Source organism: Taudactylus pleione, unplaced genomic scaffold (genome assembly GCF_031769625.1).
Source record: "Taudactylus pleione unplaced genomic scaffold, aTauple2 ptg001109l, whole genome shotgun sequence".
NCBI lineage: Eukaryota > Metazoa > Chordata > Amphibia > Anura > Myobatrachidae > Taudactylus > Taudactylus pleione.
In genome coordinates this window covers 409985-437117 of record NW_028285510.1, presented here as the reverse complement: position 1 = coordinate 437117, position 27133 = coordinate 409985, and the positions used below count along the sequence as shown (strand labels likewise).

Below are 27133 nucleotides of genomic sequence, written 5' to 3'. Positions count from 1 at the left end.
TCTTGGATAATGCCAATCAATGGGAAAATAATATTTAATAGGAGATACATTGATGATCTCTCTTCCTTCTATAGTCTGGATCATCTGAATCACTCTCTAAGTCATCACCCATCGCAATGCAGCCAACACCCCTGTTAAATCTCCTTTACATGCGACAAACAGGAAATTCACTACTTGGACTTGGATGTCAACATTATTGACAACAAGTTGGTCACCTGCCTATTTGCGTAAATTATTATTATTCCTTATTTATATGGCACCACAAGGGGTATTACATACGTACATAAACAGGAACAGCAGGAACGATAAAAACCAAACAAACGTGGCGTATGCTGGGTACACACTACACGATATCTTTAACGAGTTGGCGGATTCCGACACATCGAACGACAAATCGTTAATAATTTGCAGTGTGTATGCAGTACATCGTGCAGAGCGCGCTCCCGTGGGGTTGTCAGCCTCATCGCCTGATCTTATGTCCAGCATGTTGCACATAAGACCATCCCATGCTGCGCTAGGTGGGGGGGCAGTCATATCGGGTGGTCGGGCATCGGATCGCCCAGTGCGCATAGACCGCCGTATATGTCAGCCCGTCGGCAGCCGGGTCGTGTGTCGGATCGCTGGGCACACACATCGTGTAGTGTGTACCCAGCTTTACAGTACAAAACATTGCAGGACAAGAACAAGGTATATAAACATTGCTGCAGCAGTCATAGGGCCTGATTCAGAGCCGGACGCAATTAGCGCTCGCTCGTCCAGAAAATAGGGGTGGCAATTCAAATGAACCGTTCACTCTTTGCGGTCTGTTCACGCCTCTAGGTCTGAACGAGCGAACATAACTTGCGGTTGTTTTTTGGATAAATACTCCCCCTGGCCGCTCGCATCCTACGTCATGTCCGCTATTTATTATATTAATCGAGTACATCGACCAGCGTATGAACTGCTCGCTATTCTTGGGGTTGGTTTTTGCTACCACAATCTTGCGAGCAGTTATAGCTATAAAATAACCCAGTGACGTGGTCAATGACGCTGCTGTTTTAATTATGCACACCCATAAAACGCCCGTTTTGACCTTTAAGCACGCCTGCGTTCAGATCTCCACTCCCCGTTTTCAAGCACCTTCCCCCGTTACCACCCACATACGCCTCCTCCTGTCACTCAAATTATCAGGCATTCGCTATTTTGCGAGCACATGAATTTCGACCGCACTGACTGGTTCGCGCATGCGTATAACGATCCGTACGCATGCGCAGTTGGGCAAACATCGCTCGGAGCGAACGAGCGGCTCTGAATCAGGCCCATAGTACCCAAATCAGCAGCAGGACGGCCAAACCCAAAGGTTTGGTGCCATTGTTGGAGGTGAGATGAAAGAATAAGAGAGGGAAGGAAAAGTGGTCCCTGCTCGTGAAAGCTACAATCTAAGTAACATTTTGCTATCAGTCAGTCATCATCAACCCCTAATTCCAATGACATATTGGTCACACTGTGACTATGAAGGAAAACTACATTCTAAGAAAATGAAAAGATAAAGTTATAGACATGCACAAGATAGGAAAAGGTTACAAAGTCATGTCCCCGGGTCTGACTACCACCAGTAAGCAGGGTTGGATCAATTGTGAGGAAATGGAAGTTGCATCATACCACCCCAGGCACTGCATAGACATGGCCGTCCCCCAATGCTCAGCATTGGCGCACGAAGGAGACGGCAGAGAGGCCACAACTTGCGCTGTGCAGGAGCTACAGAGCTCGCTGGCTGAGACTGGAGTGAAGGCGCACCAGTCAGCCATAGCAAGGGCTCCGCACACACAGCTGTCCTGTATGGGAGGGTGGCGAGAAAGAGGCCAATACTGAGGAAAACCTCATGTAGCACATCTGGCGTTTGCCAGAAAATATCCAGGACCCAGCTACAATGTGGGGATAAGGTTTTGTGGCCACTGCTTTTTATTCTCCATTCAAATTGCTATGATGGCGCACACCTACAGTAACACTGCCCATTCCTCAGCAAGCACTATCCCAACAGTGAAGTATCGGGGTGGCAGTATCATGTTGGGGGGCTGGTTTTCCTCCCCAAGGACTGGGCATCTTGTGACAATTGAAGATGGATGGTGCGAAGTACAGGGAAATAACGCAAAACGAACTTACCTCAACAGACTCAGGGCCCCATTTATTAACGAGTGTTATTACTCATTGATAAATGAGGCTCCAGCCAATCAGTACCCAACTGTCACTTTTCACACAGGTGACAGTTGGGAGCTGACTGGTGGAGCACCGTTATCATACGCAGCGAGTTTTATCACTTGTGATAAAGGAAGCCCTTAATGCTGTTACTGCAGCAAAAGGTGGTTCTACCTACTGCTAGTCCGCAGGGGTTGAATACTTATGCAAGCAGCATTTTTCAGTTTTCATTTAAACAAAAAGAAAGAAAGAAAAATCTGCAAACAATGAAGCGTGAGTTTGAAAATTTACTTTAAGAGCTTTACTTTAGGTCGAAATAAACATACTGCCTGGAACAATCCGTGCACAGATGTGTCCAAACACAGCTTTACTCAAATCACGCCAAACAGTGCGTTTGCCACGCCGAGTCACTCCAACAAGCCGAAGCCCGGGTAATTAGTACTCGCTCCCTCCTCCTCTCGGCACCACTGTGTATACAATATATACTGTAACTCTTACATAAAATATAAACAAAATACCTGTTGAAGGTCCGCAAGGGCGTACAGGTGAATTTGCTGGAAAAGATATTCGCGGGGAAAGATTCTGAAAAGAAAAAAAACAAGAAATTTATGTTGGGGGGAGGGCAGACCGGCGACTACAAAGCCACGTCATGGTGATCAATGCTCTATCAGCGCATACTTACCCACTTTTGAAAACTCCTCTCCGGGAGCAGCTCGGAGAGGAGCTGCTGCTGGCAGGTTCGGTGGCCGGACTATGGATGTCATTAGGCCACGCCCCTTCCCGGGAAAAGTTGCGTTTAGTTTGACCGCGAAGAGGGGGCTGGGCTAAATGGCACCATTTGCAACATTTTAGTCCCACCCCCTTCCTAAAGACCCACAAATTCCCTGTAAAATCTCCCCATCCTGCCCACTGGTGCGGTTGGCTACGCGAAAACCGGGAGCCTCCCTCGACTTTCCGGGAGTGTAGGCAAGTATGTATCAGAGATCTTACAGAGCCTTGGCCACCAGCTCTATGCCGGCCTCCATGTGGAGAGAGTGTTGAAGTGCATCTTTACTGAGTTCGCATGAACGTAGTGTTCTGTACTCGTCACAGATATCTATTAGGCTCACGTACTAGACTGTGGACCTCATTCAGACCCGCTCGCAAGCGGGTCGATGGTGGGGCGCGTGCCGCGCGCCTGCGCAAGCCCTGTGACGAGTGAGAAATTCACTTGCTCCGGGGCACGCTACAAACGGGGCGGCTGTCGATGTTGATCGACAGCTCGCCCTGTTTTGTAGGCGGGGAGGGGGGTGGCTGGTCAAACCGCTGCCGTTTGTGGGCGGCCCTACTGACATCACTCGTGATGTCAGTAGTGAACTTCCTGCTCTATTTGAGCAGGAAGCTCACTGGGGCTTGCGGCAGACGAGACCCTACCACAAGGGTTTTGTCGCAAGCCCGATGGTCGCGATAATCGCGACCATCACCTGGCCACTCGCAAAAGCTGTGGGTGGTCACCCACAGCTTAGCGAGCGGCCAAGAGGAGAGGCTAAAAAACAAAGCGGCCTCCCTGTTTCAGAGCAAGCGCTCACTTTTTGCGAGCACCTCTGAATGAGGTCCTGTATTCTATAGGAGTTATTTTATTTGTCCATAACAGTTTCCTCAATTGTTCTTCTTATATAACAATAACATTCTAAAATAATTCCTAGTCTTTCATTCTTTATGCCCAACTTATAGGGGTTTTCCACATGCCGATAACTTAAATTTATGAATTTGTACACGTCCTCCTGCCACTCTTACCAAATATACTATTTGTCAATTCCTCTTCTGTGCTTTTCAGCATGATATATTTGATTGCCATAGTGGTTTGGAATTACTGCCGTGGAGTAAGGCCCAGCTTTGCTGTGGCCCCTGCAACAGGCACAACAGTCTGCAGAAAAGAAGCTTCTGTGTCGCACCCAGCTGCTGCATATAAAACAACGCTACCTGTCCCAGGACATGGCTGAAAAGCAGAGAAGAAAGCTACAAAAAAATAAACTGAATGAAGACTGTGGACAGGCCAGGCTAAGAACATGCTACAAACTATGATACAATATTCCCAACCAATGGCTACAGTGTCATGAAAGATGAAACACAGTATAGTTCATAAAGTCACAAAATATCAAAATGCTTCAAGTACAAACTTTATATAAAAAAAACCCCCCTAAATGTGTTGATTTAGTTTAATACCAGACAGATCCCTCTGCAGCCGCCAATTTACCCCACGGGGAGAAAAACAAATTCCTTTGTGAACCAATAAATATGATTCATTTCCCGGACTTGTCAGACAAGTGTCTAATTTCACAGCTAGATTTTTGACACCACTACTTAGAATAAATGAATGAATCCAATAATTTTTAAAGCTCAATGAGTGAATCAGCCATCACCATCTCCCGTGCCAGGGAATTCCCCAGACAGCTCCCTTATCATTTGACTATTTCTTTGGCAAGTCTCTGGTCTGATCTTGAACAGATGAATGTTTCCAGCTTTGTGACTGCCACGTATGTACTGGTCATGGATCTCGGTCGGCTCAATGGTCATATGAGAGGACCGAGGTCCAATAAGGCCAAACATGAGGTCGGAACCCTTCCCGCGTCAATGAGACCTTCTGTGTGATAAGAAGATGACCAACGCAAAGGCTTATTGCGAACCACACTTCTCAATGTGTCCAATAATAATAACGATGGGACTTCCATCACGCATTGTTGTAATAGTATATGCGTAAGGCGATATCGCCATGCTTGTAGTCGCCATAAGTGTAGTTTTTGCAGTTTCTCTTCCTTTATCATTTAGCCCAGGGTTGGTGAACGTTTTTTCTGCCGAGGGCCATTTTGATATATATACTGTAACATTTATTTACGGGCCCGGTGCAGGCCACGCCATCTCTGTGTGATGTAACACGGGAGGCGGGGCCACAATCGTCAGTGATTACAGTAATGCCCTGAGCTGTACGGGCAGCGGTGTGACCGTCTGATGCATCCTAAGGACGCTCCTGGTGGCACTGCTGCATAGATTCTGGCTGCAGGGTGCTATTCTAGACACCCTGATAGCCAGATGAGGCTAGCAGAAAACAGCTCAGAGGGCCAGACCAAATGATACCGGGGGCCTTATATGGCCCCCGGGCCTGAGGTTCCCCATCCCTGATTTAGCCAGTCACCTGGTTCCACTTAGGACCTGTCAAATCTACGAGACAATCCAAAAATTTACCAGGTTTATCCTATCGACAGGCTCACCCAGGGGCGTTTCTAGAGAGGAGGGGGCCAGTGTGCAGTCTACGACACGTGCCCCCTCCTCTCCGCCCGGTGGCCAGCAGCGCACTGAGCTGTGCGTGACCAGCACCGGAGTTATATACTCTGGGCACTAAAGTGTGCCCAGAGTCTATAGTGTATGCACAGGTCACCAGGCAAATGGCCGCGGTGGCCATGTTCCCTGTACTGCGCATGCGCAAACGACGGGAAAATGGCTGTCACGGACATTTTCCAGTCGTTTTTAAAACAGCGCTGGACCCCCGCGCCGAGTGGGAATCCGGAGAGGTAAGTAATTCTATGGGTGCAGGGTGTGCGGTGCAGAGCCCCCATGGACCCAGGGGCCTGTGTTCCCCTGCACCCATTATAGAATGCCAACAGTCGGACTGTCGACACCAGAATGTTGACATGATTTGAATGGTGAGTCAGAATGTTGAAATGTTCAGTTATGTCGACATTGTGTGTGCCGTCACTGAAAATGTCGACATAACATTTTTTTCACTATTTTAGCCTAACCCTAACTTCAGCATTAAAATGATCTGTCTACATTTTGTCAGTTGACACTTCTGTATGTTGACAAAATGTTAATGTCGACATTCTGACCGATCCCGGACAGCGGGCATGTAGCTACTGTCCTCCCACGGCCTTCTGGTTCTGGCCATTGTCAACCTAAAGTCTGGAGGCCCATATGGGTTCTCCTGTCAGCTAAGTGTGTGACCTGCAATGGGCAGCGGGGTCTCTGGGCCTGATTCAGAGCCGAACGCTCTGACCAGAGCGCTCGCTATGAATCAGGGCCCTCCTCCATGAAAATGGAGCATCCTCCTGGACGCTCGCATAGCTGTGGGTGACCACCCACAGCTTATGCGAGCGTCCATGATGATGGTCGCGATGGTCAAGACCATCGCGACTATCGGGCTTGCGACGGAGACCCTGCGGTAGGGTCTCGCTGCCGCAAGCCCTGGAGTGATTTTGGCTCTATCAGAGCCAAAATCACTCCCACTGACATCACTAGTGATGTCAGTGGGGCCGGCTTCAGACGGTAGGCGTTCCCATGGGAACGCCTCCGTCTGGCAGCCACGCCCCCGGCACGCCCACCAAAGGGGGCATGCTGTCAATCAACATCGACTGCACGCCCCCTTTGGTGCGAGACCCGGGGCGACGGAGAGCCTGTCGCTAACCGGGTCTCGCGCATGCGCAGTGGGGCAACATCGACCCGCTTGCAAGCGTCCTGAATGACCCCCTCTGTTACACACAGGTGGTGCCAATCACTTCTGCTAGTTATATTATGACTGGTAGAGCAAAGTTGTACTTGGGAACACAGAGCAAAGTAAGGGAGAACCCTACAGATGAGAGGAGTGAAATGGCATGGTGCCACGCTAGATGCCAGGTGAGCATGGCACGCAGAGACAATGTAGCCACCCTCACTTTCTGAATGTAGAGGCCTGACCTAACGTGGCTCAATATAGCATCAGTTCCCGCACCACCATACATTGTGTATTGGCTTAAAATATATTAATTTACAGTGTAACGCTTCCAATACTGGCGCACAGGGCCCGATCCTGAGACGGACACAGGTGGAAATGGGAACCGCACAAATATCTGCACAACCGACCATGCAGGAAATTGGCGACTGCGCAAACCAGGCGTATGCACATGGACGGAAATCAGCAAGCGCGTGCGGAGTGATCAGCCTAAGTAAGAGGGGCTGCCGCGGTCAGACGGGAAGGCGGCCGGGGGATATGTCCGAATCAGGCAGTTCGTATTTAATTCAATATCTGAATTCATGTGATTAATGCGCTTATATACTCTACAAGACAATGCAGCATTTAACAAACACACGAAAAACAGAATTGCGCGGTTAGAGAAAAAACGTGCATCTTGCTTTCCTACTTCCTTGTTCGTACTCTCAATGCTTTCAATAAATCCTTTGTAGAACGCGTTGATAAGCACGAAAACCTTGCACAGATCACCCTCCACACTGCATAATAGGGATGGCCATCGACCATCGCGGATTCGAAATCATTCATGGTTTATGACCGATGTTGAATATTTCTACCATCGATGGCTAAGAGCCAATGGTTCTTAGCCATCGATGAACATGTGGGAGCGGGACGGACGGGACAGAGCTTAGCCTGCATCACGAAGCCTCGTCCTGGTTTTTTTACTCGCCGTTCTCCCCCACAGCGGGTGGCCACCGTGGGTTGCAAACCATCGATAGTTCACCAAAGACGATGGTACCCATCTATGGACTCCCCACCGATGGCCATCACTACTGTGGCAGCACAGACGGTGTAATGGTTAGCATTACTGCCTCACAGCACTGAGGTCATGGGTTCGATTCCCACCACGGCCCTAACTGTGTGGCGTTTGTACACTCTCCCTGTGCTTGCGTGAGTTTCCTCCAAGTACTCCAGTTCCTCCCACACTCCAAAAATATACTGGTAGGTTAATTGGCTCCCAAAACAAAATTAACCCTAGTGTGTATGTGTGTCAGCATGTGATAGGGAATATAGGGCCTGATTCAGACCCACTCGCGAGCGGCTGTCCGCTCGCAAGTGGGTCGATGTTCTGCACTGAGGGAGCTCCGTCATGCGCATGCGAAGAGCGAAGGACTTTCCTTCGCTCGTTGTGTCTGATCAAAGGGGGCGTGCTGTCGATGTTGATTGACAGCACGCCCCCTTTGGGGTGCGTGCCTCCCTGACGGCGTTCCCTAACGCCTACCGTCAGAAGCCGGCCCCACTGACATCACTAGTGATGTCAGTGGGAGTGATTTTGGCTCTGATAGAGCCAAAATCACTCCGGGCCTTGCGGTCAAGACCATCGCGGCCATCAAACTGCACGCTCGTATAGGCTGTGGGTGGTGACCCACAGCTATACGAGCGTCCAGGAGGACGCTCCATAGTTATGGAGGACAGCCCTCATTCAGAGCGTGCGCTCTGCTCAGAGCGTACGGCTCTGAATGAGGGCCTTAGATTGTAAGCTCCACTGGGGCAGGGACTGATGTGAATGGCCAAAATATTCTCTGTAAAGCGCTGCGGAATATGTGTGCGCTATATAAATAACGTAATAAATACTGTGTAACATAACGGATGTAAAGTAAATATGGCATAAAATGGGAAGAACTACAGTACCTTCTGCATGTAGGCTTGGGAGTAACTGCTTTATTCTGCAGGATGTAATATTAGTCTAGTATCCCTTTAAGTCGCAGGCAAAGTTCCATCATTTCCTTGTGGCTCTTGCTCTCATTCTGGCAGAGATAAGTGCAGAGGCAGAGCCTGTCACAGGCATTAATCAATGTCTTTGTAAGATCCATATCTAAACATTACAGTGAATATATTGCTGAGCCAGGCTTGCCAGACTCTTACAGGGGCGACCATTTGGACACAGACCATGCAGACAATTTAAAGCCATGCTACATCTGTGTGCATATGATTAGATTTAGCTGTACTTCTCTGGGCATAATTTGATTGTGAGAAGAAATGATTTGCCCTCAGCCGAGCTCTCTATACAAACTCTGCCTGAGCAGTGTTTTATTTCCAAGTCCAGTTTATTGTCACAGGTCTGGAATTACTAATGTGATTATTTACATACAGAGACTGTAAGAAGTGAATGAAAAGGGGGAACAGAGAAGGCTGGAGTCTCAGGGGTCGATGCTGGGTGACCTGCGCCAGTCTGTGTAGCGTATCTTGCGTGGGGAGTTGCTCTGCACATGCCCACAAATTAGACGGGCGCAAATGCGCCTAAGCAGAGTGGAGTGATCTTTTCGTGACCCAACCTGCGCCTTGAAACGCAAGATGGTGGAAGGTAGGGGCGTTGTCATGTATTCTGACTGCTGTAAGGGCGCGTGTGTATCATTGCAAGTACAGCAGATCAGCAACAAGATGTACTGTATAAAGGGAAAGTTATATTACCGGATCCGCAAGTAATAAGGAGCAGGTGCATACACACAATAGCACTAGGGAGCAGCTTCTGATTGGCTGATTGAATGTTCCTCAGATGCTGATTGGTGCCTTCTCCATCACTTAGGGATAGATTATGGATTTATGCGCGTGGCAGGTACATATCCAGCATGCAATACCATCAGGGAGGCGTCTGATTGGCTCCGAATTTATATAGCGGCAGGACAACGACCCCAAACATACAGCCAATGTCATTAAGAACTATCTTCAGCGTAAAGAAGAACAAGGAGTCCTGGAAGTGATGATATGGCCCCCACAGAGCCCTGATCTCACCATCATCGGGTCTGTCTGGGATTACATGGAGCGACAGAAGGATTTGAGCAAGCCTACATCCACATACAATCTGTGCTAAGTTCTCCCTGCCGAGTTCCTTCAAAAACTGTGTGCAAGTGTACCCAGAAGAATTGATGCTGTCTTGAAGGCAAAGGGAGGTCACACCAAATATTGATTGGATTTATGTTTGTCTTCTGTTCATTCACTTTGCATTTTGTTAATTGATATAAATAAACTATTAACACTTCTATTTTTGAAAGCATTCTTACTTTGCAGCATTTTTTCCTCACCTGCCTAAAACTTTTGCACAGTATTATATATATATATATATATATATATATATATATATATATATATATATATATATATATATATATACACAGGTTGAGTCTTCCATATCCAAATATTCCGAAATACGGAATAATTTTGTCATGACTGAGATAATGAAACCTTTTGATTTTTGATGGTTCAATGTACACACACTTTGTCTAAGGCACAAATTATAAAAATTATAGTATAAAATGACCTTCAGGCTGTGTGTATAAGGTGTATATGACATATAAATGAATTTCATGTATGTACACAAACGTTGCTTGAGCCACAAAATTATTGAAAATATTGTATAAAATTACCAGCAGGCTGTGTGTATAAGGTGTATATAACACATAAATGCATTCTGTGTGTATATTGGGGTAATATTCCCAAGATATTTCATTACGATATAAAAATATTCCAAAATATGGAATATTAAGTTATCCAAAATACCCCTGGTCCCAAGCATTTTGGATATGGGAGACTCAACCTGTATACAGATATGCCCAGCGAATCGCACCACGCCTAGCGCAAGACACGTCCCGGCGAGTGGATAAGCGCACTGTGTATGCGCCTCCATAGGAATGCATGGTGCAATCGTAGTGTGCACCATTGCGTAGCATATGCGTGCACGCATTTGTAGTGTGATCAGCCACAATGTAACTTGTGTGTGTATATATAATGAGAGAGATATATATCATCTATGTATATCTATTTATTTATTGAGTATATAAAGTAAACTTTGCACCCGGAACAAACCATTTTGCACCTGTTTTGCTCCACGACTCAGAATCAACGCAAATCCCTCACTAAGCTGAAGGGGGGGGGGGGGGAACCAAAAACCTTATCCTAATTTGGTTATAAACGGGGGGGTTTGTGAGACATCAAATGTACTTCTAGTTCCAAGCGCTACATTTCTAGTTCCTGCTCGGCATAGATGTATATTTAATCATCTACCAATACTGTACACTGTTATTCCGGTTTAAGCCTCACAGAATGAAGTAACCTTTTGGTCTGTTTTGGGGACTCCCAAACCACAGACAGAGAAACCTCGGTCTAGTACAAAGTAGATGAATAAACATATGTGTCTGAGTGGCTGCGCTGTTCAGAGTTACCCGTATGCTAGTATATATAACTCTTGCTGGTTGTGGGTCCAATCTAAGGTAAGACAGAAAATGGACGCGCCCTGCATTTGGTAATCAGCAGCGCTAGCGCTGCGCATTCTCTCAGGAGGAGCCATGTTTTGGACGCTTGTCTGCGGGGCTTAATAAACTGTCTAACTTATAGTTTACTTGTTGAAACCAGTGATTTAAAATGTTTACAGCACGCTTCCCCCAATATATCTATCTCGGAGGATATTGTAAATAAGTGTTCCATTATATAGATTCCTGGGACTTTACCTAAGGGCGCCCGGGCCATCTGGGATGTGTCAGGGGGGGGGAGACTATTGAAGACATTGAGGCTTTTACGCTTTTTGGGAATTCAATCAGCCCCAGTTGAATTACATGCCTCAAATAGTTGCTACTAAGTTTACAACACTGTGGAACTGCTAATGGCATCATTCGAGGCGGAGATAACACCTCTGCCAAAACAGCCATCACCACTTATAAGCCAGACCGCTGCCATGAAACCCCGGACGGACGAGGGCACAGATTTATTGAGGCCCATTAATCTGTATCGCTGTCAGCTGTATGGGAATCTGCGCTTTTATTTATTTTTTTAACAGGGTGACTCTGTCTAGACCACAGCCCGTGTTTTGTATGCTGGATGCAAAACTGAGTCTGTGTTATCAATACATATAAGGTATAACTTTAGATTTATTTTCGGAGAGTATTTAAAATACAGTAGAAACATATTATAATCATGCTACGCCTTGTAATGCCCAATGCAATGCAATGCGAGCACCAGGTGTGCCTGCAGCCAGTAGCGTTCCTATAAAATAACTTCATGTACAGCCACAACGGAGGCAAATGAGGGCACAGGCAGATCCACCCAGTGCACACATTGGGCCTGATTCAGATTTGGAAATAGAGTAAGATAGAGCCAGTAACTATTCATCTTGGTAACACCATGTTGCACTCTAGGCGGGGGCAGATATTGTAAATGTGCAGAGAGATTTAGATTTGGGACGGACGTATCCAAACTGTAATATAAAGTGCAGTGTAAAAATAAAGCTGTCCAGCATCTGTGGGCTACATACAGAAGCAGCCAGTATTTACCCTGCATGCAAAAGTAATGCATGTATTTGCACCCCTTAAATTGCAACATGGTTTGTCCAGGTATAGAGTAAAGCTGGCCACACACTAGACCAACTTACATCCAACCAGCCAACTTGTTGATTGGTTGGAATGAAAATCTGGTAACGTATGGGAGTAACTGATGATCAGCAATTTGCTCCTAAATGCCAGAAAACAGATGAAAATGGACGTTCAGACAAGTTTGTTAAATGTTTGATCTAAACTATTTGTTCAAACAATAGTTTTTGTCAATTTTCCAGCGTTTGGGAGCAAATTGCTGATTGTATTCCTTACCAGATTTTCACTCCAACCAATCAACTAGTTGGCTGGTTGGACAGATAATCTTTAGATGTGTGGCCAGCTTTACTCTATTCCCAACTCTGAATCAGGCTCATATTTCACTGTTGTAAGTAAATCCCTCTTTCTTATACTGTAGCCCAGGGCTCTTAAACCTTTAAGGCAGTGTGGGCCACATGAAAAAATTCAATGAAGCCGAGGGCCACTAAGCTATACTGCGGTATTTAAACTCTTCCCCCTCCTCACACAATTATGACTCATAACTGCCCCCTCCTCCAATTTTAATTATGTCCCATAACTGCCCCCCTCCGCAGTGCCCCCAGTAGTGGTCCCCATTATGCGGTGCCCCCTGCTGTGCCCCCAGTAGTAGTCCCCCCTATGCAGTGCCCCTTATATAATGCCCCCAGTAGTAGTCCCCCCAGTAGCGGTCGCCCTTATGCAGGCCCCCAGTAGTGATACCCCCTATGCAGTGCCTCTTATACAGACTACCTTTCTGCTTAGCCCATTAAAAAAAACAAAAAAACAACATAATGTACGTATAACTGTCCTGTATCTAGATGACAAAATAGTTTAAAAAATAAAAATACACATTGAACTTTCTCCAAACTTTCATAGTAATGATTTTGGGCGGGATATGTACCAAGCATCGCATTATGGAAACGATACATCCCGCTGTTATGCACGTACAATTGCGATTACAATCACTCTTCCGATAAGAGCTGTCCTTTGCGATCAGAGGTATTCCGGGTTTATGACCCGGGAGTCCTTTCTACACATGCGCGAGCCATGGGGTACCCTGGGAGCGAGCCTATTGGATCCCTCCAGGGAATGTAAGGGAAGGAAGCCCATAGACTAATATTAGGCGCCGTATATATAGATAGCGTTTTGTATCTGGCACAAGCTTCACAAAGTTTTGCTGTCCAGAGCTTCGTACATATGGGAAATGCGGCCAAACCTTACAAAATACCACTCTTCGGGGATTTGATCTCATTTTAGCGTTAGTAAAACCTGCCCTTTGTACCTTTACTATTTCAATGGGTGTGGTATATTTTGTCAACATTCATCATGTCCACATTCCTAATGTTGACATTGTCGTAATGTGTACATGTTTGGCTTGTCGACACTGACCAAATCCCTGGTGACTTACCTGGTACAGCGGGTACGACTGTGACATGAAGAGGACTACCAGCAGTGAGTATTTCTAATTCTAGCCCCAACCCTCCCCTAGTGTCTAACCCTAAACTCCCCCCCATAGCCTAACCCTCCCCCTAGTGTCTAACCCTAACCTCCCCCCACAGCCTAACCCTCCCCTAGTGCCTAACCCTCCCCCTAGTGTCTAACCCTAACCTCCCCCCCACAGCCTAACCCTCCCCCTAGTGTCTAACCCTAACCTCCCCCCCCACAGCCTAACCCTCCCCCTAGTGTCTAACCCTAACCTCCCCCCCACAGCCTAACCCTCCCCCTAGTGTCTAACCCTAACCTCCCCCCACAGCCTAACCCTCCCCCTAGTATCTTACCCTAACCTCCCCCCCACAGCCTAACCTCCCCCCCACAGCCTAACCCTCCCCCTAGTGTCTAACCCTAACCTCCCCCCACAGCCTAACCCTCCCCCTAGTGTCTAACCCTAACCTCCCCCCCACAGCCTAACCCTCCCGCTAGTGTCTAACCCTAACCTCCCCCCCACAGCCTAACCCTCCCCCTAGTGCCTAACCCTAACCTCCCCCTCCCACAGCCTAACCCTCCCCCTAGTGCCTAGCCCTAACCTCCCCTCCCACAGCCTAACCCTCCCCCTAGTGCCTACCCCTAACCTCCACCTCACAGCCTAACCCTCCCGCTAATGTCTTACCCTAACCTCCCCCCCCACAGCCTAACCCTCCCGCTAGTGTCTTACCCTAACCTCCCTCCCACAGCCTAACCCTCCCGCTAGTGCCTAACCCTCCCCCTAGTGCCTAACCCTCCCCCTAGTGCCTAGCCCTAACCTCCCCCCCTAGCCTAACCCTCCCCCTAGTGCCTAACCCTCCCCCTAGTGCCTAGCCCTAACCCTCCCCCCACACAGCCTAACCCTCCCCCTAGTGCCTAGCCCTAACCTCCCCCCCCTAGCCTAACCCTCCCCCTAGTGCCTAGCCCTAACCTCCCCTCCCACAGCCTAACCCTCCCCCTAGTGCCTACCCCTAACCTCCACCTCACAGCCTAACCCTCCCGCTAATGTCTTACCCTAACCTCCCCCCCCACAGCCTAACCCTCCCGCTAGTGTCTTACCCTAACCTCCCTCCCACAGCCTAACCCTCCCGCTAGTGCCTAACCCTCCCCCTAGTGCCTAACCCTCCCCCTAGTGCCTAGCCCTAACCTCCCCACACTAGCCTAACCCTCCCCCCTAGTGCCTAACCCTCCCCCTAGTGCCTAGCCCTAACCCTCCCCCCCCACAGCCTAACCCTCCCCCTAGTGCCTAGCCCTAACCTCCCCCCCCTTAGCCTAACCCTCCCCCTAGTGCCTAACCCTCCCCCTAGTGCCTAGCCCTAACCCTCCCCCCCACAGCCTAACCCTCTCCCCTAGTGTCTAACCCTAACCTCCCCCCCCACTGCCTAACCCTCCCCCCCACAGCCTAACCCTCCTCTAGTGCCTAACCCACCCCCTAGTGCCTAACCCTAATTTTCCCCCTCCCACAGCCTAACCCTCCCCGCTAGTGCCTAACCCTAATTTTCCCCTCCCACAGCCTAACCCTCCCTAACCCTAACCTCCCCCCCACAGCCTAACCCTCCCCTAGTGCCTAGCCCTAACCTCCCCCTCCACAGCCTAACCCTCCCCTAGTGCCTAGCCCTAACCTCCCCCTCCACAGCCTAACCCTCCCCTAGTGCCTAACCCTCCCCTCCCACAGCCTAACCCTCCCCTAGTGCCTAACCCACCCCTAGTGCCTAACCCTAATTTTCCCCTCCCACAGCCTAACCCTCCCCCTAGTGCCTAACCCTAGTTTTCCCCTCCCACAGCCTATCCCTCCCCCTAGTGCCTAACACCCCTCCCACAGCCTAACCCTCCCCTAGTGTCTAACCCCCCCTCCCACAGCCTAACCCTCCCCCTTGTGCCTAACCCTAATTTTCCCCTCCCACAGCCTAACCCTCCCCCTAGTGTCTAACCCTAACCTCCCCCCACAGCCTAATCCTCCCCTTAGTGTCTAACCCTAACCTCCCCCTCCCACAGCCTAACCCTCCCCCTAGTGCCTAACCCTAACCTCCCCCTCCCACAGCCTAACTCTAGGACTCCACCCAATAGATTAACCCTAACCTCCTGTATTTTAACCCTAACCCTCTCCTCCCGCAGCCAAACCCTTATCCTCACCTTAGTGGTAACCCCAACCCTCCCCTCCTGTAGCCCCTAACCCTCCTCTCATGTAGCCTAACTATAACCCTTTCTAAATATGTGTTTCTACACTAAGCAGGAAAAGTATCCCCTTATTCAAATGTATTAAAGGGTCACTAAAAATGTAAATGATAACATATGAACCATGATGGTAATGGAATCGGTATGGAATCCCGGCTGCCGCATGGCCGGGAGTTTGATTCCCAGCAGCGGCAGCCCGACAGGTCAGCAGAGCCCGGCAGCAGAAGCCCGACAGGCAGGAAATCCTGATCGTCCCTACGGTAAGTATAAACTAACCTAACCCCCTAACCCTCCTTAAGGGTGCCTAACCCTAACCTCCCACCCAAGTGCCTAACCCTAACTCCCCCCTTCCCCGCTGCCTAAATCTAAGTCCCCCGGAGGGGTGCCTAACCCTAACCTCCCCCCGGGGGTGCCTAACCCTAACCCCCCCTTCGATCGGGATGCCGGGCGCCGGTCTCCCGACATCGGGAAAATGACAGGCGTCTAGATATAGACGCTGGTCATTTATCCCACGCTGGGATAAAGCAGCCGGGAAGCCGGCTGTCGGTATTAAGGCAACCGGTTTCCCGACTGTATACCATGGTAATACAATTTGTTCTAGCTCTGTTATAATATAGAGTCCTTTGAAGACAGGTATCGCTCTTTCTATATCTACAGGACATTTTTCTAACAATCTGATACAGGTCACAAGGCAGAGACTGAGGCCTTCATTCAGGGGCGGCCGTATGGTCTATGACCGCACGGCCGCATCGATGTTTGTCAAGTGCGCATGCGCACGAGGGAGCCGGCTCCTTCGTGCGCATACGTGAGACCCGCTACGACCGACAGCGCCGGTCGTAGCAGGTCTCTTTCCAAAGGGGGCGAGCTGTCGATGTTGACAGCTCGCCCCACTTGGAAGGCGGGCCGGGGGGCTGGCAGCCCAAACGGAGGCGTTCCCATGGGAACGCCTACCGTTTGGGGGAGGTCCCACTGACATCACTAGTGATGTCAGTGGAGAGCTTCCGGCTCTGACAGAGCCAGAAGCTCTCTGGGGCTTACAACAAGTGAGACCCTACCCTAGGGTCTCGTCGTAAGCCCCGATGGTCGCGATGGTTTCTGACCATCACCCTAGCGGTCGTTAGAGCTGTGGGTGTAAACCCACAGCCTAACGACCGAAACAGAGGCGGGCGGTCAGGATGCAAGCGGCCGCCCAGTTTCTGAGCGACCCCTTGCATCCTCCTACCGCCTCTGAATGAGGCCCTGAGTCCAGTAAGCTGCCGCGGGATAATTGCCCCGAGTAATAAAACCCTCAGTGCACATATGTATAGCAAGTCTACAAAGGTGTCAGTCACTGCCTGTCTGCCTTGTTAAAGAGGTACCTCTCTCTAAGCCTATTACAGAGGGGTGAAAGCGAAAACCTCAGTGGGACTATTTCGTTATTTCATGTATATTACTCAGATCCGTCATACAGTCTTTCATAGATATTGTCAGGTTTAGTCGCTCTTGAATTACATTATGCGTCATCATTTTCGAAGAGCTATCAACACTATATTGCCCGATTATAAATGTGTTTATTATAATGGTTTATGTTCTCTATAGACGCATTTTGCAGACACTTTTCCTGCATTAAATGTACGCAGTCCAATGGCGGTGCAGAATATATATTAGGATTTATTTAATATAAATATAGGCAACATCTAAAGCAGCACAGAGTTCTCCTAATAAGGCTGAGAGCAGAAAAATAACAATAGTGAAGGCAGAAGTGTCCCAATATCATTAATCACTGGGCCTTTTAGTTCCCCGACAGCAATATTAACAGAGGGTTCTGCTTTGTTTATAAGATTGTCACCGGACTTCCATTGGTCATGCTTACGGGCTGTGTATTCAGAGTCATCAGACACAGGCAAGAGTGTGGTCTGCAAAAGGGCGATGAGAACTCTGCAGGAGGGACAGCGCTAAATTTAGCCTCAACTAGGAATTCATATTTTCATAGTATCTTTAAAAGCTCTCCTACTTCACATAGGTTACATTATTCTACAAGGTTACACTGTGCTGTTGTTACAGAAATACCCCTTTGTTTAGACATATGATTTACGTCTATAACCTCCAGCACCTGTTCTAATACAGGGGGAACACCCTTCGTGCCGATGTTCCGGAGTCTTAGGCGAACAAGTAGGGAAAAGTGCAACAAAGGCAGAGATTATTCTTTTCTCTCTATTCAGACACTGAGATCTGGAGTGCGATCCGTACGAGAACGCATAAAGGCTTCCATAATGATACCTAATAGAAATAGTGAATAATGTAACATTAATTATACTAATAAAAGTACGCCGTGCCGGATACAGCTCACGGTCTGTCACGAAGCCTTTGAAATATGGAGACTGGTAAGAAAGCCGCATATATATATATATATATATATATATATATATCATATCAGAAGCGTCTTGCGCTAAATTTGATAATGATTAAAGCAGAAAATTGTGAAAAGCGTTGCAGTACATTAGTACGTTGTCACGCCGCAGCATTATAGCAATATTGTCTATATATTCTGTCGGGTCTCTGCGCTCTGGAGCAAGGCTAAGGGAGCGTTACCAGCCATGTTGGGTGGGATAGCTCTGTATCAATGCAGTTTAGTCATGCAGGAAAAGGCGCTACTGGTCACTTTAATTCTGAAATCTCATTTAGTACAAGAAGGGATAAATGAAACAGAACTATATTACTAAAGTCATTTTATTTGATTTGCACAATACACAGGACAGACATTAATGCACACTGGTCCCTTTTCCTAATTGTGCGACGTCCTGATCTGCGATGCTGCAGGATAACCCACTGTAGCTGCTCTCTGCTCGCCTCCAGGGTATAAAACAACATCCTGGCAATGACAATGTCTTGCTGTCATGCTGAAGGCTTGCTGCAGGCCAGGCGTCCGGACCACACATGAGGTGCTATTTGTATGTAGTGAAGCATGTAAATAGCAGGTTGTGTGGTTAGTGTCTGTGCGATATACCCGGAGTCCCACACTTGGCTAGGAGTGAGGTGCTGAAAAGGAGTACACAGTGTGTTTGACGATGTTACCATCTATTCTCAGCCTGCGCTGGAGAAAACATCTGATTACACAGCGAGCAATGTCCTGGGACCCAACTAGATGTAGCATTTATTTCTGCTACCTTTATATAATAAATCATGCTTACATTATACCGCTCGCACGGTCATTATACAGCACAGGGGCGTGTGCAAAGCAAGGGGGTGATGCCAAACTGTTGGTGGGTCAGTTAAGTAACAAGCGTACTGTTATGCTAAGAGGCCTATTGATCAAGCTCGTCGGCCCCTTAGATCGTGTGATGATTTATTGGCCCCTTAGATCGTGTGATGATTTATTTACCATGCACGAGATACCAAAGTGAAGCAGGATAAAGCAGTCCCCATCATTCGTGGTCTGGAGCAATTTAGCTATTTGGAGCTTCGGGGGTCTATTCACTAAGCAGTGTTAGGAGACAGAGGCCCTGATTCAGAGCCGGTGGCTCTGACAGAGCGCTCGCCCTGAATCAGGGCCGTCCCTCCTCCTTTTTGGAGCGGCCTCCTGGCCGCTCGCATAGCTGTGGGTGACCACCCACAGCTATAGCGAGCGGCCAAAATGATGGTCGCGATGGTCAAGAACATCGCGACCACCGGGCTTGCGACGAGACCCTTGCGGTAGGGTCTCGCTGCCGCAAGCCCTGGAGTGCTTTTGGCTCTATCAGAGCCGAGAGCACTCCCACTGACATCACTAGTGATGTCAGTGGGGCCGGCCCCAGACAGTAGGCATTCCCATGGGAACGCCTCTGTCTGGGCAGCGACGCCCCCGGCACGCCCAATAAAGGGGGCGTGCTGTCAATCACCATCGACAGCACGCCCCCTTTGGGGCGAGACCCATAACGACGGCTTGGTCGTCGTTATTCGGGTCTCGTGCATGCGCACTTGGGCAACATCGACCAGTTGCGGGTCTGAATCAGGCCCAGAGTGAAAAGTGATAAGAAAGTGATAAGGTGCCAGCCAATCAGCTCCCAAGTGTCATTTTTCAAACACAGCCTGTGAGATGACAGTTAGGAGCTGATTGGCTGGCACCTTATCACTTTCTTACCACTTTTCACTGTCTCCTAACACTGCTTAGTAAATAGACACCTTGGGCTCTATTCAGCAAGCAACTAATGTTTCCACATGAGTTATGTATCACAACTATGCAGGAACGGGTTACCGGAGTAGATAACGCAATTATCTTTACCGCTAATGTCTGGCCCCTACAACATCGCACTGTACAGAGGAAGCCAAAGCTCTCTACAGCATTTAACGTTTTCTGCTATACCGGTAACATCATTTCTTTTAAAAATCCTTAAAGGCTTACCTTATATACAGTAACGCCATCTGAGAATGGCGTTATACGAGGAAAATTCTTATTTCTGCAGAAAACTGCAGGGACAGATGGCTCTCGTCCAATCAGTCCCTGCAGCTGGCTGAAGCTCCACCCGTCGTTCTGTAATTACACTGCCAGTGTTACCAGCAGTATTACACAGATTTGCAAAAATGCATAATATATATATATATATATAGTGGTTATACTTATATGCACCCTATACTGTATATACAAATCTTCCCAGATTTTCATACTGCTTATCCCCCACCTGCTCCTCTGTGGAAACTGCTCCTGTGAGACAGTGGAGAGTTTGGGGGTGGGAGCAATATCATTGTGTCGATGTTGTCCCAAAATATTCGGGCCAATATCGACACTGTAGCAGGGGCAGCGATTGGCTGGAGGGAAGGGCTCCCAGTGCAAATGTCTGACTTGGGACAGTCCAGGCAGCATACACAGTACATCCATGAAAAACCATGACCTCCGATTGGAAGTCTCAGCAATTCTTTATTCAACTATTATTTCCTATGGCTCGATATCGTGCAATAACAATTATCTTTTGTTCTTATTTATCAAGCAGCTCTTTCCGGGGCAGTGGCTCCGAGAAGTGCCAGTGCTGGGGAACATGGTGACACCCTTCTACTCCTGAGTTAGACTACTTTTAAATAACCCCAATATTTATATCACACGGAAAACTGCCATTTCCATATATGCTATTCAGGGGAAAAAAAGGGTTTGCTAAACAGACTGCGAAGGGTTATTCTCACTTAGGGGCCGTGACATTGACCACCCACCTCCTACGTAGGTCCTCGGCCACTACTGCCCGGCAGCTGAACAGGTAAGCTCGGAGCGACTTTAGCTGCTGTCTCAGACGCACCACTTGCGCCAATGCGTCCACATGCCGGTAGAGCAAAGGGTTTTCCTGCTGCAAGTCAATCAGCGGCTCCTCGTGCACGTACTCCAGGAACTCTTTTGCCTGCTTGGATACCTGAAATATAAATACATGAAGAGGTCACTTTGTGGTGCAGTGCGTTCGGCTTTTCTTGAAATCCGACGTCTGCCTTTGTTTCTTTTGTACATGTTATGCTGATTAAATACCCTTCTTAATCTGGCAGCCGGGAAGTACATATTGTCACGCAGCGCACCTGCCTCACGGCACAGAATGCTGCACATAATAGCCGCTTTCTACTCCTGTCTGAAAAGATTCTAATATTATTGTTGAACTCTGATACCGTATCACAGGCAGATTGCCTATGCTCAACAGCTGAACAAAAACAATGTTCCCTTGTGAAAGAGCGTTGCTAAAAGGGGTGACCGACACTCGCATAGGTTGAATTAATTGCTCATTTTAGATATATTAACCAACTATATATACATATAATACTAAAGTTTACTATTGAAACATTTTGCAGTCTTCTAAATGAGCTGCATGGTAACCATCTATTGAGAACTCGGACGCATATAAAAAGACGTGTCCTACAGCAGGGGGAAGTGGGAATATTTGCTTGTCGGGCACTGTTGACCATTTTGCAATGTACTTTTCTCCTGCAATACAAGCGATGGATGGCGACACTGTCAGGGACCGAGCGCAGGGACTGTAAGGGGTGCTGATCACCAACACTTGTGCAGTTCTGATGGATTTATGCTGTTTGCGATAACCATAGAACAAAACCAAAAACTTCTCTAGGATTGGAGTCATTCTCCAGTATCACAGGCATTCCCATTTGTGCTTCTCATAGTTGTCGCCTTTGTAGGACTCCCAACCGGGTGATCCTGGAAGGGAGGCCCCTGGGGCATCTGCAGGTAGGCGTGATACTGTGAATTGCACCGTTACAGTTGTAAAATGCCGCAAGTCCCAGGAGTTTGCAAGGGGGGTGTAAAGACACAGTGACACAATTTACAATGGATCGCATGAGAATGGCCCTGCTAGAAGTCTCCTGGACATTCCAGGGAGTAGGAAAGTAGTAGGTTGTGGGAGAGTAGGAAAGTAGTAGGTTCTGGGATAGAAGGAAAGTAGTAGGTTGTGGGACAGTAGGAAAGTAGTAGGTTCTGAGAGAGTAGGAAAGTAGTAGGTTCTGAGAGAGTAGGAAAGTAGTAGGTTCTGAGAGAGTAGGAAAGTAGTAGGTTGTGGGAGAGTAGGAAAGTAGTAGGTTGTGGGAGAGTAGGAAAGTAGTAGGTTGTGGGAGAGTCGGAAAGTAGTAGGTTCTGGGATAGTAGGAAAGTAATAGGTTGTGGGAAAGTAGGAAAGTAGTAGGTTGTGAGAGAGTAGGAAAGTAGTAGATTTTGAGAGAGTCGGAAAGTAGTAGGTTGTGGGAGAGTCGGAAAGTAGTAGGTTCTGAGAGAGTAGGAAAGTAGTAGGTTCTGAGAGAGTCGGAAAGTAGTAGGTTGTGGGAGAGTCGGAAAGTAGTAGGTTGTGGGAGAGTCGGAAAGTAGAAGGTTGTGGGAGAGTCGGAAAGTAGAAGGTTGTGGGAGAGTAGGAAAGTAGTAGTTGTGGGAGAGTAGGAAAGTAGTCGGTTGTGGGAGAGTAGGAAAGTAGTCGGTTGTGGGAGAGTAGGAAAGTAGTAGGTTCTGGGATAGTAGGAAAGTAGTAGGTTGGGGGAAAGTAGTAGGCTGTGAGAGAGTAGGAAAGTAGTAGGTTTTGAGAGAGTAGGAAAGTAGTAGGTTGTGAGAGAGTCGGAAAGTAGTAGGTTGTGAGAGAGTCAGAAAGTAGTAGGTTGTGGGAGAGTCGGAAAGTAGTAGGTTGTGGGAGAGTCGGAAAGTAGTAGGTTGTGGGAGAGTAGGAAAGTAGTAGGTTCTGAGAGAGTAGGAAAGTAGTAGGTTGTGAGAGAGTCGGAAAGTAGTAGGTTGTGGGAGAGTCGGAAAGTAGTAGGTTGTGGGAGAGTAGGAAAGTAGTAGGTTCTGAGAGAGTAGGAAAGTAGTAGGTTGTGAGAGAGTCGGAAAGTAGTAGGTTGTGGGAGAGTAGGAAAGTAGTAGGTTGTGGGAGAGTCGGAAAGTAGTAGGTTGTGGGAGAGTTGGAAAGTAGTAGGTTGTGGGAGAGTAGGAAAGTAGTAGGTTCTGAGAGAGTAGGAAAGTAGTAGCTTGTGAGAGAGTCGGAAAGTAGTAGGTTGTGGGAGAGTCGGAAAGTAGTAGGTTGTGAAAGAGTAGGAAAGTAGTAGGTTGTGGGAGAGTAGGAAAGTAGTAGGTTGTGGGAGAGTAGGAAAGTAGTAGGTTGTGGGTTAGTAGGAAAGTAGTAGGTTCTGAGATAATAGGAAAGTTGTAGGTTGTGGGAGAGTAGGAAAGTAGTAGGTTGTGGGTTAGTAGGAAAGTAGTAGGTTCTGAGATAGTAGGAAAGTTGTAGGTTGTGGGAGAGTAGGAAAGTAGTAGGTTGTGGGTTAGTAGGAAAGTAGTAGGTTCTGAGATAGTAGGAAAGTTGTAGGTTGTGGGAGAGTAGGAATGTAGTAGGCTGTGGCAGAGTAGGAAAGTAGTAGGTTGTGGGAGAGTCGGAAAGCAGTAGGTTGTGAGAGAAGGAAAGTATTAGGCTGTGAGAGAGTAGGAAAGTAGTAGGTTGTGGGAGAGTAGGAAAGTAGTAGGTTGTGGAAGAGTAGGAAAGTAGGTTGTGAGAGAGTAGGAAAGTAGGTTGTGAAAGAGTAGGAAAGTAGGTTGTGAAAGAGTAGGAAAGTAGTAGGTTCTGGGAGAGTCGGAAAGCAACAGGTTCTGGGAGAGTAGGAAAGTGATAGGTTCTGAGATAGTAGGAAAGTAGTAGTTTCTGGGAGAGTAGGAAAGTAGTAGGTTCTGGGAGCGTAGGAAAGTAGTAGTTTCTTCCTACGTCGGTCTAAATAAGTTGGTTTTTATTTTATTTTTTAATCTATTTCTTCTCTTCACTATTTGTCATTTCAACCATCAATTATTATACAGATGTGTCTCTATACATCTTTGCTGCATTCTCAATAAAAAGCCCCTCTGGGCGTGCCGGGTGTATTTTTTTGCCGAAAACACATCTTAATGGCAAAGTGATGTGACTAGGATGCACCAGCAGACTCTGCTGATTAATTTGATATGCGACACCTGTATATATGTATGCACCTGAGTCTCTGAATCTGTATATGAAGTGCTACAATGTAGCGGCCGCAGCTTTTCTCCACGCAAAGTTCCGTTGTGCTTCATTTACAGACTGAAATGCACACAGATATACAGGTGTCACATATCACATTACTCAGCACAGTCTCCCATATACAGACTCAGGAGCACACAGATATACAGGTGTCACATATCACATTACTCAGCACAGTCTCCCATATACAGACTCAGGAGCACACAGATATACAGGGGTCACATATCACATTACTCAGCGCAGTCTCCCATATACAGACTCAGGAGCACACAGATATACAGGTGTCACATATAACATTACTCAGCACAGTCTCCTATATACAGACTCAGGAGCACACAGATATACAGGTGTCACATATCACATTACTCAGCACAGTCTCCCATATACAGACTCAGGAGCACACAGATATACTGGTGTCACACATCACATTACTCAGCACAGACTCCCATATACAGACTCAGGAGCACACAGATATACAGGTGTCATATATCACATTACTCAGCACAGTCTCCCATATACATACTCAGGAGCACACAGATATAAAGGTGTCATATATCACATTACTCAGCGCAGTCTCCCATATACAGACTCAGGAGCACACAGATATACAGGTGTCATATATCACATTACTCAGCGCAGTCTCCCATATACAGACTCTTACTCAGCGCAGTCTCCCATATACAGACTCAGGAGTACACAGGTATACAGGTGTCACTTATCACATTACTCAGCGCAGTCTCCCATATACAGACTCAGGAGCACACAGATATACAGGTGTCACATATCACATTACTCAGCGCAGTCTCCCATATACAGACTCAGGAGCACACAGATATACAGGTGTCACATATCACATTACTCAGAGCAGTCTCCTATATACAGACTTAGGAGCACACAGATATACAGGTGTCACATATCACATTACTCAGCACAGTCTCCCATATACAGACTCAGGAGCACACAGATATACAGGTGTCACATATCACATTACTCAGCGCAGTCTCCCATATACAGACTCAGGAGCACACAGATATACAGGTGTCACATATCACATTACTCAACGCAGTCTCCCATATACAGACTCAGGAGCACACAGATATACAGGTGTCACATATCACATTACTCAGCGCAGTCTCCCATATACAGACTCAGGAGCACACAGATATACAGGTGTCACATATCACATTACTCAGCGCAGTCTCCCATATACAGACTCAGGAGCACACAGATATACAGGTGTCACATATCACATTACACAGCGCAGTCTCCCATATACAGACTCAGGAGCACACAGATGTACAGGTGTCACTTATCACATTACTCAGCGCAGTCTCCCATATACAGACTCAGGAGTACACAGATATACATATGTCACATATCACATTACTCAGCACAGTCTCCCATATACAGATTCAGGAGCACACAGGTATACAGGTGTCACATATACAGACTCAGCGCAGTCTCCTATATACAGACTCAGGAGCACACATATATACAGGTGTCACATATCACATTACACAGCGCAGTCTCCCATATACAGACTCAGGAGCACACAGATATACAGGTGTCACATATCACATTACTCAGCACAGTCTCCCATATACAGATTCAGGAGCATACAGGTGTCACATATACAGACTCAGCGCAGTCTCCATATACAGACTCAGGAGCACACAGATATACAGGTGTCACATATCACATTACTCAGCGCAGTCTCCTATATACAGACTCAGGAGCACACAGATATACAGGTGTCACATATCACATTACTCAGCACAGTCTCCCATATACAGACTCAGGAGCACACAGATATACAGGTGTCACATATCAGATTACTCAGCACAGTCTCCCATATACAGACTCAGGAGCACACAGGTATACAGGTGTCACATATCACATTACTCAGCACAGTCTCCCATATACAGACTCAGGAGCACACAGATATACAGGTGTCACATATCACATTACTCAGCACAGTCTCCCATATACAGACTCAGGAGCACACAGATATACAGGTGTCACATATCACATTACTCAGCGCAGCCTCCTATATACAGACTCAGGAGCACACAGGTATACAGGTGTCACATATCACATTACTCAGCGCAGTCTCCCATATACAGACTCAGGAGCACACAGATATACAGGTGTCACATATCACATTACTCAGAGCAGTCTCCTATATACAGACTCAGGAGCACACAGATATACAGGTGTCACATATCACATTACTCAGCACAGTCTCCCATATACAGACTCAGGAACACACAGATATACAGGTGTCACATATCACATTACTCAGCACAGTCTCCCATATACAGACTCAGGAGCACACAGATATACAGGTGTCACATATCACATTACTCAACGCAGTCTCCTATATACAGACTCAGGAGCGCACAGATATACAGGTGTCACATATCACATTACTCAGCGCAGTCTCCATATACAGACTCAGGAGCACACAGATATACAGGTGTCACATATCACATTACTCAGCGCAGTCTCCCATATACAGACTCAGGAGCACACAGATATACAGGTGTCACATATCACATTACTCAGCGCAGTCTCCCATATACAGACTCAGGAGCACACAGATATACAGGTGTCACATATCACATTACACAGCGCAGTCTCCCATATACAGACTCAGGAGCACACAGATATACAGGTGTCACTTATCACATTACTCAGCGCAGTCTCCCATATACAGACTCAGGAGTACACAGATATACAGGTGTCACATATCACATTACTCAGCACAGTCTCCCATATACAGATTCAGG

The 27133-nt window shown here is 47.5% G+C and overlaps 1 protein-coding gene across 3 annotated transcripts in view; it reads right to left on the bottom strand.

Annotated features, from left to right (window-relative positions):
• PLEKHM3 (pleckstrin homology domain containing M3) overlaps positions 1–27133 on the bottom strand; it is a 231817-nt gene that overhangs the window by 92269 nt on the left and 112415 nt on the right. For 2 of the 3 annotated variants that reach the window (XM_088461836.1, XM_088461837.1), the window contains exons 5-6: positions 21049–21242; positions 2694–2757 (exon numbers count right to left, since the gene is read on the bottom strand). In XM_088461836.1, coding sequence (XP_088317962.1) covers positions 2694–2757; positions 21049–21242 — 258 coding nt within the window. Of the gene's footprint in view, positions 1–2693; positions 2758–18612; positions 18907–21048; positions 21243–27133 lie in introns of those variants that run through there. The other variant, XM_088461838.1, reaches the window with a different exon arrangement.